Genomic DNA, 13,537 nt, shown 5'->3' with positions numbered 1-13,537 from the left:
AAACTGTGTTGCTTTGTGTAGACATTTCGTCCGAGTTGCAAGACAAATAATGGCTGATCTTCCATCGTCTAAAATTACAGCTTGTGTAGAAAGGCTTGCGTTAAGGCATTAAAACTTCTTATAGCCAAAAGAGGAAAACCAAGGGAAATATTTAGCGACTGTGGGACGAACTTCAAGGGTTTTAGCAAAAAAATACGCAAGGCCTTCTTGCTAGTCAGAAAAATTAACATTTTCATTCTTTATTGACTTCAGAAAATGTGAAATGATATTTCATTCTTCCAGCCGCGCCACGTTTCGGAGGACTTTGGGAATCTGCAATAAATTCTATGAAATATCGTCTTCTAAGATGAATGGAGGCAGTGATTTTGACTTATCCTGAATTCACAACCTTGATAATACAGGTTGAGGCATGTGTGAACTCGAGGCCTTTGTATCCCCAATCCAAACGATATTACTGTTCTCATACATGGATAGTTCTTTATTATTCACATTCTTGCCTGAAGAAACTTTAGAATAATCGAAGGACATTCTTGACCGGTGGCAGTTGAGACAACTAGTTTACGAAAACTTGTGGAAAAGTGGAGCCGAGAACATCTCTCTGAGTTACAACATCGAAATAAACGGTAGAACGTTTAACAAAATTTGTCTGTAAATGAAATTAATCCTGATTAATAAAGAAAACATACCACCTCTTCAAGGAAAATTAGGCTAAAAACTCGTGTATATTCCGGACCGGATAACAATGTTCGAGTTGATGATTATCAGTGATATCTACTAAAATTATAAATCCTTCTTGAAAGTGTTAATAATAATGAGAATAGATAATAATATGAAACTTTTGCATAAATTAATAAATTAACACAAGCACATGATTGAAATCTTGCTATTTGGTTTCATATGGCGGTAAAATTCTGTTCGTTAGGAGTAAAGACTGAAAATGCGAAGATATGGCGTTCCCAATCGAGGCGCGAAATTCATGTATAAAAATGCTTTATAAGAAACTGCTGCATTTATTGATTTATTCTACTAGACGGTTAGTATGAAATTTTATAAATTTAATGTCTTTATAAGGTATAACATTTTAAATTCAGAGGCTAGTAAATAGTATTTAAAGTTACTTAGCTATGCATTTGATGTTCGCAAGTATAACATGCGAAAGTAATAATATATTCTGCTATTTAATCTTATAAATACATCGTAGAACTTATCGACTGCTGCGTTTTGTTTGGCATTCTGTAGCACAAGCAAAGAAAAATGTTTAAAACTGTTTTTTAACAAAAACCGCATTCGTTGGATTTTTGAAAATGTTTTTAGCTGTTTCATTCAAATGATTAAGTTTATCGTAATCGAGGAATGAAGAGTAGCAAACCAGCCCTAGATTTTGCTTTGGCATTTTGTATCTTTTATATCTGCGATATACTTTATCAGGACACAGCCAGAAAATTGAGATGAATTCTCAGGCACCGATCTATAAGTGTTATCCTAAACGCTATTCAAGCAAATTTAAGAATAGCGAAAGCGAAAGAAAATCTAAATCTTCGTAGTCAAAAACAAATAGAAAACAGAACTTTAGGAAAAATTAATCACAGAGCACAATATCCTCATCTAAGGTACGAGACTTTAAATTACGGTCGGATTTAAATGAACTCCGAAAACTAATCAGGAGATTTGATCCGGGATACTTGCTGGGATAGCAAATTCGCCAATAAAAAAGAAAGCAGCGGGCAAGTGAAAATTACAACAGCACCAGGGGAATCTCCAACGGAGCCTAATGGAGAAGAAAATTGGAACCAGCGTCAAGATTAAAATCTGATAATTAAAAAATGGAAATTAATCTTATTAATAGATATGCTGACTTGTCCTCATAACTGATAAAAATAAATTAGCGGAACTTAGATATGCATAGATAAGAATGATTCGTACCTTTACTCATCAAGCAAGAGCATGAAGTGACGAAAGGATCCATCTTTATACATACTAAACGACTGTTAACTTGAGAAAATTTAAGAAACTTTCTCCAACAAATTGAAGTCTAATTTCATGCTTACCAACTGAATAGTGAAAAGAGGGTAAAGTGATTTTACGCATACCAGTGAATAGTAAAAAGAGGATGAAGGCAGTCCTGAAGCATCTCTGAAGTACCATACTGGAAGTTGTGAAAGCGGACATAGAAAGAATAAATTTCCTCACACTTTAAAGTAAGACAGTTCACAAGATGCAAAGCAAATAATGCTGAAAAATTGCTCATACGTATACCTCCAGAGATCGTAAATAGGTATTTAAGGCCAAGCAGTCGTAATGTAACTACTATACTCAGTTTGCATGTCACGCTAGAAATTTTCAAGGAGAAAAATCTACTGACCCAGTGTTTTGATTGCCAGAGGCTTGGGCACACTCAGCGTGGCTGCTTGAATGAGAAAAGATGCTGCAAATGCGAATTAAGTTATAGGAGCAATGAATGTGCCCTGAATCCAAAGTAAAAACCAAAGTGTTTCTTCTGTGACAAATTACATACTAGTTCATATTGAGGCCATATCATCTACAAAAAGAAATTTGAGGAACCAAAGAACGTAATACATATTCCAAACTGGAAACACCAGTTTTAATTTCTGAAGATTTCTCGGCATTGGTAAAAAATCAGAAATGAAACCTACCCAAAGCAGGTAAGTAAAAAACTGAAAACGAATCTTCCATTATTACCTGAAGAAGTTAAGATATCATTAAAATGGTTCCAAGATCCAAGCATTAAGAATTTCCTTCATAACATACTGCAAATTGCAAGCGAAGTATAGGATGCAAAAAAAATCCGTAAAAGAGCTTAATAGAATTAAAGTCTGTAGAAGCAGTCGTACGATTAGTGGAACAAGAATAATAATTTACGAGACTGGAATGAAGAAAGGACAGCAAAGCAGTAACACGCAATGTAACCTTTATAGTTTTTCTACTCAAAGGTTCGTATTCAGCTCTTAAAATTTTGTTTCCCCAATCACGTTTTCACTAGGAATTAGTTTCTTGGATTTCTTTCCTTTTTAATGGATCTTCAGAATGTCTTAAAACTCATTTGGAATTGACTTTCGCATCATCGGATTTACTTTCCTTAATGTTTGTAATAGAACAAATTTAGCACGAGTTAATAGCCTTTTCGGAGCTTGAGATTTATTAGTAATGTAATGTATCCGACTCGATTCGATTAAATAAATTTTTGATAAATTACATTCCGTTAGCTATTCATATATGGAATTTAATGAAGTACTCTTTATATGTAAATGTAACCTGTAAGATTTAAATAAAGATGTTGCTAGTTGTCTTATTTTTTAACCGAATTGCATCTTCTTGATGGATTGTTTCATTTTCACACATGGCAAAGCTAAATATCCATTAAAAAGATCAAAAATATAAGAGTATTCGTTATAGCATTTTCATTTTCCCTAAACATATGAACAATCTCTGATTTTCTTACAGAAAAGAGTTCTCTTCATGTTGAACTATGAACTATAATTATACTGATGGCTCTGCGATGAGTGGTGGGACTGCTGCTGGTGTCTTCGGAATATTTTCGACTGACTGAGGCAGTTGTCCACTTTTGTGACACCATTTATGCTGAATGCATGCTATTTTGAAGGCCCTCCCTATCATTTAAAATACAAGTGATTAAAAATAACCTGAAATGTTTCAGATTTTAAAATTTCGTCCAAAGGAGCGTTTTTTAATGTTTTGTGTGTAACCTTTATTACTTAAATATCATGTTCTTTGCACTTAAACCATAAAATTAAGTTCAAGAGCAACGTCGCAAAATCATTTTAAAATGAGCATATCTTTAGATTTTCTGATACACAGTTCCGCGCGCTGGAGATAAAAAGATTTTGTTTTCCTGTAGAGTGTTATTGCTCGCTTTCAAATCGTTGAGTTTGTTAATCAAATACTCGTTACAGTTTTATAAAATATGAAATCTATAATAAAACAAATTCCAAATTTCAAATCTGGGCTTTCAGATGCCCATATTCGCAGTAGGATTACGTCTTTCAAAACTGTATGGCTCTAGGTACCGTTGTTTAATCACAATGCGAGAAGCATACATACATTTATGCAGATTTTTCATTATTTAATTTCTTCAAATATAATGCACGACTCTAACATTTGTTGGCAACAATTTGAAGAGTGATATGCCGTTTATACTGATTCGAAGCAAAATCTCAAAACGAAAACAATAGTCCTTCAGGCACAAAGCTCCTTTTGACTAAAAATACTGTTCTATTTATGGATTCTCGTACTGCCACTCAAACTATTACAGGCTATAATATTGACCTTACATCCACTGAGTGAAAATTATTGATTAGCTCTCTGACTGAGACAAGAAGGGAAATTATTGATTAGCTCTCTGACTGAGACAAGAAGGGAAATTATTGATTAGCTCTCTGACTGAGACAAGAAGGGAAATTATTGATTAGCTCTCTGACTGAGACAAGAAGGGAAATTATTGATTAGCTCTCTGACTGAGACAAGAAGGGAAATTATTGATTAGCTCTCTGACTGAGACAAGAAGGGAAATTATTGATTAGCTCTCTGACTGAGACAAGAAGGGAAATTATTGATTAGCTCTCTGACTGAGACAAGAAGGGAAATTATTGATTAGCTCTCTGACTGAGACAAGAAGGGATGTTGCTTTGCAATAGACTCTCAGTCATAGCGATATTCCTGGTAATGAACCGGCAAACGCATTTGCTTAGGAGGGTTGTGGTTTGAATAAACCAGAATTACATATGCCTCTTAGAAACATCAAATGGACTATTAGAGAGCGCTTTCATAAGGCCAGACTGTTATTACAGGGATGTTACAGTAGCCAAGAATTGGTGTTTCTTATTGGGCAAATAGATCCAAGTTTCTCTGCGAAGAACTATTGGTGTGGCTTGCTTCAGATTCATAAGGCAACATGATTGCTTACAGACTCATCTTTGTAGATTTGGAATTGTGGACTCCACAGACTGCCTGTTGTGTGTCTCTGTTCCAGTGACCGGACGGCATCTTTCTTTTGTGCTGCTTTGAGAAATGTTCTTTTATCGTACTTCTTTACCACTCTCCCAAATACATGGTCAATTTCTTTTATTTATTGGACTAAAAAGTGCGATATGCTCAAACGAGTCTAGGCGAGCGTAGTTTAAAAAAATTCTTACAGATATGGGTACGTCTTAGTAGCTCAACGTTAAGAGCCACTAATAAATAAATAAATAATGCAGTTTAAATTGAGGAATATGCATGTTGATGAAGCAATCTAAGTTAGTGAAAAGCTGTTAAAGTTTTGAAAGTTAGATATGATTGCTACCCAGGTCTACAAGACTGTAATTTTATGGGTCCTGAAATGATCTTACAATTCGTCGTAATACTGTTTTCCTTTTTTCTCCTCATAAAAAACAAAGAAATCGAGCATAAGAGGTGCATTTGAAAGAATATTTTGCTTAGACCTTCATTTTATTAATTGGGCCTTATTTGCAAGATGCTGCTCTACAGGTTGTTATTTATGCGCAACAATAATTAGATACCCGAAAAAAATGTGATAGTTTCAAATAATCTAAATTTAGCAATACATAATGCAATAAAAATCATTGGAAATGGTATCATTTTCTCTTTCATATATCTCTAGGCACTGTTTAGAACAGGGATGACCAATGCGGACCACGGCGATATTCACGAAATTTATAATGTGATATTTTCTGTTGACACAGCTAAAGTTAAGAAATTCATTCTGACACTTCTGAGTAAAAATAGCATGAACGGTCATCGTAACTGTCAACAAAAGCACATTTAAGCTATAATGTCACAGGTTCCGATTGGCTGAAAAAATCCACAATTCTGGAGTGCTCACGTGACGATCACGTTTAACATATTCGCATGGGTACAAACAGACGGCTTGCTCAGTGTCTTCAGTGAATTTTTTAAAATGAGTACAAAGAAGAGAATAAATTTTGATGAAAATAGACAATACTGTGAACAATGGAGAGGAAAGTATTCAAAATTTCAAACCAATGTGTTTAATTTATCGAGAAATTGTCACTGTATTTACAAAACAGAGCGTGAAAAGACATTACGAAACAAAACCTAGCGATTTTATGATAATGGAGAAAGAAATTAAAGAATCAAAGATGACAGAATTTATTTATATCGTATATAAAAGCTCAATAAAAATATTTAGTTCAGCGTTAAAACACTTATTTCATATTTTGAAGAAAAGTTATTCGTTTCATACCTATTTGCTAAAAACATGAGTGAGGTGATCTTGATTCAACATAATAAATTTGTATTTTCTATCCCGCTCAGACTGGGAATCAATAAGCTCTACCTGAAACGGAAATTAAATTCAGAAACAATCATAAATTTCACAATGCCCTTTTTAATACCTTTCTGTATTTTTCTGGCAGGGCTAACAAAGGTGGTTGTATAGTTCAATATCATTATGTGAAACATTTTTGTATTTTGTTGAAACATTTTTCAACATTCTGTCACGTCGTCCGTGTGCAGTGTTCAAATGAGTTTTTATCAAAAATGGGAAATAACTCAGTGTCCGCGACGTAATACTGTATAGTACTGACGCTTCTTTAACGGGATAACTGAATGTACTTTTGTTTCCATCCTAGGAATTCAGCAGCCAGTAGTCTCGTGGTTCCTTCTCAGTAGTCATTTTGGCATTTTTGCATCATTTGATAACTTTATAGTCTTACTCTCTTGTTCCACATAAACTAGAGTAGATTCTAAAATGACCTGCGAACTCTCGCATAAGCGTGAAAACTACTGACTCAAGCGTAAAGGTGAAATATTAATTCTAAACAGTTAACAGAAAGTCACGGTCTTCGTGCGTGACAAAGACACCGTCCAACTCGCGGTGAAACTAAACGTAGAATATAATTTAAGGATCTAGAATCTAGAATAAAATAGTGCAAGATAGAACTTAAGTTACGCCTACCAGGTTCACAAAAACCTAAACTGGCGTGATGATTAATCCGATATGGCCAAGATTCCGACTAGCATAATAGCGAAACAACCACGAAAAGTGCGCTAGGCTAGCGAAACACCCTCTAAATAAACTCAGAGATTCACCCGTTTAAATAAGCACTTCACTTAACTTTAAATTTATATCTTGGCGAGAGAATGTGAGGGGAAGTTGAGAAGTTCAGCTAAAGTATCAAACTTTAAATTTGTTATGAAAAATAAGGAAAACCATGCAACTTCTGGTAAGTAGTTTCGATTCTCCGAAACGAATCGTAAATGTATTTCATACTTTCCCCGTTTGTCATTCGGCATTCTGTAGAATGCCTAGGAAATGTGTGAAATATGAATCGTTTCATACATTGCGAGCTAGTTTTAGGTATTATATAGAGTGCCAGATTTCAAACTTTGCCGGTAACATATATGAGTATTATAAGTAGTCCATAGTTTAGTGTTTAGTCCAAGTTCAGTGTAATTTCATAAAAATATTTAATATTTATCAATAGATACATCAGAATTTTTAAAGCATTTTTATTTAAATTAATCATTTTAAAAAGTTCAAAAAATATTTTTAAGAACCGTGTTTACTGCTTTTAAATCGCTTGGTTTTGTTACTCAGCAGCCTTCCGCAATAAATCTGAAAGTTTCGGTTTTACTGAACAGCAACATGCTGGAGGAAAATAAAAATGTTTTAATTCCGGCAGGTGGCAAAACACTGCTTTCAGATAGCCGTGTTTGTTGATTAAAATTGAAATGTATTACATTAGAAGAAATTATATTACGTTTTTCTGAATTGCAACAGTATGGCGATTTGGAGATAAAAATATTTATGTAGAATAATGTTTCTTCTTATTTCGAACAATATTGCCACTTTTCCCTACATTGTCATCAAAGAACTTAAAATGATTTACAATACAGATTTTGTGGAATGTAAATTTGAGCACTAGAGAATTCTCTAAGATTAACGACTTTACTACCATCTTATAATCCCTTCAATGTGATATCTAATTATGTAATGATTAATTAGTAATTAATCAATGTTCATCTACAGATTGAACTCTGAACGTCATTTCTTGTGTTTCACAGGAGAAGTTGCATCCGCCGAGGTGGTAGTTGCGACCATAGACCAAGCGATTGCTGCTTCAGTTCTTCCTGTCGATGCAACCTTTGGGGTACCAACTGCAGATGCCAGAGGGTTGGCCTGTTCCAAAAATGGGGTAAATGAGACGGAAGTCCCCCATGATACATTTGTTCTTCCGATATGGACCTTCTGAAAAGAATATTCTCCCGATTTTTGCATTCTGTATGATTGATGGTTAATGCTGCAGAGCAAAATGTTCAAAATTGTTCTAGTCATTAATGTCTAATGAATTATCCTTACTTTCTTTTTTATGCATATTTTCATGTTTTCTTTCATTGTGTATTTATTTTATTTACTTATATATTTATGTCAAACAACTCCGCATAACTTTCAGTTCTCAATAACAACTTCATTGAGGTAACAAACACATAATCTAATAATTTTGTTGAAAATAGTCTACCCTTCATACAAAATTAGAAAGTTTTCTCTAACAAAAATTTAACTGCATAAACTGTTTGGTATTTTCGAAAAATAGCTAAAATCATATATTTTAATATTATAAAGTTGTCATTTTCCTATTCGTAATGAAATGTCACTAATAAAATTGAATCTTCTTTATAAATTTGTTCTGCTAATAAAATGTTCGAAATTATATATTCACATGAAGTGCCATTTTCTCAGTTTATGAGCTATTATTAAAATATTGCTTCTTCATGTATGAAACGAATTCTTATTCAAATTTCTGTCAGTTATCCTTAAAAGTTTAGTCTTACGTTATAGCAAAAACTAGACATTCACAAAAGAACTAGCTACATAGTGAAAATTTATAAACCGAAATAAATTGACTCCTATTTAGGAAACCGAGATAAATTGACTAAATTATATTTTTGATCTTAGATTGTCTAAAGGTATGCCCCTTTATAAATATATCATTCTTTAAAGCTAAATGCATGACGTTTCATATTTTTTAAGCCATAATAAAATTAATTTAAACATATTTAGTAAATTATCAAAGTATTAAATGATTGATTTTTTTCTTCTGGTTCATTGCATACTTTAATATTCATAGATGAAAGTTAAATCCTTAACATTTAGTCATTTTTAACTAGAACCATTTTACATTGAAATTTCTTAAATGTATTATTGGTGTAGGAAAGGTTATGGCTTTCTATTTTAATGTAATGCTTTTATTATATCTCATAAAATAAGATCAAAGTAAAGAATATTTCGAGGTAAATTTTCATAAGCTGTAATTTTCATTCCACTGTAATGACTCATGACAATAATTAACATGATTCCTACAAGTTTTAACAAAATTTAAATTCATTGTTTGTGCTTTCTTTTACGCACTAATTATAAAACAATTTAAACAAAATTTAAATTGTTTTATAATTAGTGCGTAAAAGAAAGGTTATATTTATGTACTTTAAATGCGTCTTATATTACAAACAATCCTAAAATGTATTTTATTTATTTCACGAACTTCATTCAAAGTAATGGTACTAGGTAATTTAATCTCAAGTACATCTACTTTGAGATTATGACATTAAGATCATTATTGAAAATCCCAACCACTTAATTAAATATCATCAATAATTACCATAATTATAATTTATCAGTTATTTGATTCTTGACTACTGTACTCAAATGACTATTATACATTTTCTTTCAGTCTCTTTTTCATCGATTTTACCATTATATTTTAAATTCTAATGCAAATAGTTATGAGTTACAATAAATTGTTTACTAAAACTCATATAAGTTACTAGTGCTCACATCACAAACTTCAACATGTTTCCAGGAGAATAGCGTATTAATACAACCAAAATACGAAGGTTTTCATTTACAGCTTTCTTTTTCTAAATCTTTCACTGCTAAAAATTATTTTTAAAAATAAAAATATATATTCTAGGTAATTTAAACCAATTCATATATTATTTTGAAAATTATATATTTTAAATGAGGGTAATAATTTTTGATTAATAATGAAGTGTCAGCTATCTGATTTTTTCCAATCTACATCAAAGTAATTTGTAGAATTAGTTATTTTGAAGAGTTTCCTCTCCTTTGAGAAAGATTTTGATCTATATGTCAATGTGCATTTATGTTTGTAATCAAAATGTGTTAACCCTTTAATAAATAAAGTATTCTTCTAATATGGCAATTATACGAATTATTCCTTGAATTTTAGAATGGTTAAATAATACTTTTATTCATTACTTTTTAGGCATGCATAACAAGACAGGATGAATTGTTCCTTAATGGAAACATACCAAAAAATAATAAAATATAATAAATGCTCTATTACACATGATGAATTCAACAATAAGTGGGACACATACCGCTCAATAAAACAGTATTTCTTTCTTTCCAGTTTCATGGCATAAAAAGGCATAATTTTTTTGCGAAATTATCACATGAAAAGCCAAAGTTTATATTTACCATGAAACATGTGCTACTTTATACCACTTTACAGATATAATAGTGCACGGTGGATAAACTTATAAACTTCAGTCCTAAGGATTCATATGTAAGGATCCATATTCCTAAGGATTTAGTCCTGAGCTGTATGCTAAATGTTTGTACCTTTTCATAGTAATCTATGAAATACTAGTATTATCGTAATAATATTTTATGCATATAATACAATAAAATGCAAGTGTTAAATAAATGACTTTTGGCTGCTGTACGTGTTCACTATACTATCATCGTAGAGACAGCATTTGCAACGGCTTTAATAAATACGCGGCGCAGATGAATAACAGCAAATGGAATGGTACCGGCAATATGGATGCTGTAGACTTTTGGGAATGCTCTTTGTGATGCATTTCATGGCCTTCATGATTTGGGTCGTGATCTTCGTGCTCATGACCAGAAGAATGTTCGTGATGATGATCTGCACTTCTTGCAACTCTCGTTCGTACATTCCTTTCTCTGTTGTTATTAACAATTTTAATACCCCTAGCTGCTATATTTTGCGGATTTTCATTCAAAAGAGACAACATTTGGTGCAAAATATATAAGTTGTCCCCTTTCTTTTCTGGTACAACTAATGGTATCAAAGGTGCAACACGCTGTTTTGTTGCAGCTGAGGATTTATTTGCTTTTCGCTCTGGCACAAGAAGCGGCAGGTACGATTCTCCTGACTTACTATCCCCATCAGCATTCTTACGCCTGGAAGAAGGATTGGGATAAGGCAATCTTCCTAAAGGCGTCTGGATGCCACTTTCTTTAGAACTGGCAACCGTTCGCCTAACAGGTTCTTTAGCCCTTATGAGAACAGGAATAACACTTCTACCATTTTGATTTGTAGTGGTTAATGCTAATATGTGTCCAGCTGGGCTTCCGTGATGGGAGAAATGTGGATTATGGCTTAGTGCTCTGGCAACAACTTTGTCAAAGCTTCCATTATTATTCACAACAATTGGTATAAAACTGTTCTCATAATGTACACTGTACGGTTGTGCTCTATGATGATGCAAATTGCTTGAAGATTTTGGTTCCGTTTTTGTGCCTTGTATTACATCCAACTGGGATCTCAATTTATGTAAAGCTTTCTGGCGATCAGAAGCTGGTGTAGTTGGCTGGATCCACCACTGCGTTTTACTCCTTTCTCCACCGGAACTACGGTATGGCTGTTGGGTATTCTGATGGATTTTGACTCTACCAGGAGTTCTCTGAGTAGGACTTAGTATAATAGTCTTTACACCGGCTGTTGATTTCTCCGTAGGTGACTTGTTCAAGATATATTGTCCTTGCTGCCCATTTGAAGGGATCACATCCCGAATGTGAAAAACTTCCATTTTTGGGGTTACGTGTTTTTTATGAGTAGCTGAATGAGACTTTCTGGTTGTAGGAGCGCGAGTAGTGGAGTGTTTATAATAAAGACTTTTCGATTCCGGAGTAGTGAAAAAATATTGATTTTGCTTACTAGTTTCTGTTGTTGGTAAGTAATACAAATTATTCCATGTAGATTTGCTTGCCTGAGTAGTCTTGGGACTGTAGTAAACACTAGCGGTAGGACGGTAGTACAGTTGCTTCTGTGGTTCATCTGACGTAATGGTTTTCTTTTCCGTCAATGTTTTGCTGTCATCGGAAGGTAAATTTAATGGAAGTCCGTCATTTCCTGAATATTTTGGTTCATAGCTAATTTCTGAACTCTCTTCATCAGATGATAAAGATATTCTTTTTTTGTCTCCACCTCTTTTATAATCACTGGCGTAAGTGTTGTATGTGACATTCTTTACGTGTTGTACGCTGGCCTCGTGATGTAATCCTTTAACTTCACTGCATGAATCAACGACGTGTATTTTCCACCCAAGATGGCGGTGGGTGTAGCACTAAAGAGAAAATGAAAGAAGTATTATATTAGAAATAAATGTTATATTATTATATTAAAAAGGTGTTAAATGTTTTATTACAAACAAATCAAATGTAAATTGTCATATACTTTTAGTAATTCTGTAAGCACGGAGCCATCTAAAACATTTAAAATTGCATTTGAATAAAAATTAACTTTCAGAAAATTAGACACTATTTGCAAAAAAGTTTAATAAAAGCTATAAATGTTGCAAATGAAAGAAAAAATTTAACTAATATCTAAAACGCTGTCCGCTGCTAAAATGTAATAGAAATGGCGTTAGAAATGAGCTTATGATTCAACTGTGTTTCATCGCAATCAACCATTATTGCGAAATATTGTTTTTCGTACATTTAATGAATCAAAACAAACTAGACATTAATCCAATTGCTGTAAATTAAGTGGATGCTAAAAATAATATTTTTTTAGAAATATTTCCGTAAAACTCACTGAATTTAGCTACAGGAAAAAAAAGAATTGTGAAGATTTTTTATTACCGTTAATGATTACGTTTTGTTGGAAAATACAATATAGTAAAATGCGCAATCTCTATAGGGTTTTATGAGAAATAATATCTTGGTTTTAAATTAAAGTAGTAATTTTACTGATTTGACCTTTCAAGCTTTAAAGACTAAAAATATTAAATTGAAAAGAATCTTATTTAGCTATGTAGAGCACAAATTATAATTATAATATCTTATAACATTAATTCTAAGACTATGACATATAAATGTTGCAAAGATGACATAAAATATGACGACACTAAACTAAAAACTAAAGAATACTGATGTTAAAAGATTATAAAATTAGTGTCATGTATAGACATTTCCATTGAGATACATAACTTATTTTACATTTTTCTATATATTTTAGCTTCTTCATATATTATTTTAATTTTTATTACCACAAAATAATTCAATATTAGCTGAATATACTTTTTAAATATTTGAATGCATCTTCATGGTTTAAATATTGTTTTGTATGACATTACATTTCAACGCGAAAATATATAAATTCTTTATAGTCACTGTTGAATAGGATGAACATTCTTTAGTATTGTTTGAGGTTCATGCATTTTTAATTTAAGCATCATTGAATAGAATAAATCTCAATGCACG

At 32.5% G+C, this 13,537-nt stretch overlaps 2 protein-coding genes across 2 annotated transcripts in view; one reads left to right on the top strand and one right to left on the bottom strand.

Moving 5' to 3' along the window:
* Positions 1 to 10,223, top strand: part of LOC146997404 (xibalbin-1-like) — a 204,617-nt gene extending 194,394 nt beyond the window's left edge. Inside the window, exon 4 of the mRNA XM_085817639.1 lies at positions 8,065 to 10,223. Coding sequence (XP_085673765.1) covers positions 8,065 to 8,203 — 139 coding nt within the window. The 3' untranslated portion in view covers positions 8,204 to 10,223. The remainder of the gene's footprint in view (positions 1 to 8,064) is intronic.
* A 21-nt stretch (positions 10,224 to 10,244) lies between these two features.
* LOC118197676 (protein Skeletor, isoforms B/C-like) overlaps positions 10,245 to 13,537 on the bottom strand; it is a 138,490-nt gene continuing 135,197 nt past the window's right edge. The window contains exon 16 of the mRNA XM_035369209.2: positions 10,245 to 12,399. Within this exon, the coding sequence (XP_035225100.1) occupies positions 10,765 to 12,399 (1,635 nt within the window). The 3' untranslated portion in view covers positions 10,245 to 10,764. The remainder of the gene's footprint in view (positions 12,400 to 13,537) is intronic.

This window comes from Stegodyphus dumicola, chromosome 5 (assembly GCF_044657685.1).
Source record: "Stegodyphus dumicola isolate Sdum_Otavi_A_Nest chromosome 5, ASM4465768v1".
In the NCBI taxonomy this organism is placed as follows: Eukaryota; Metazoa; Arthropoda; class Arachnida; order Araneae; family Eresidae; genus Stegodyphus; species Stegodyphus dumicola.
The sequence above is the reverse complement of the archived record's forward strand: the minus strand, read 5'-3'. Positions and strand labels throughout refer to the sequence as shown.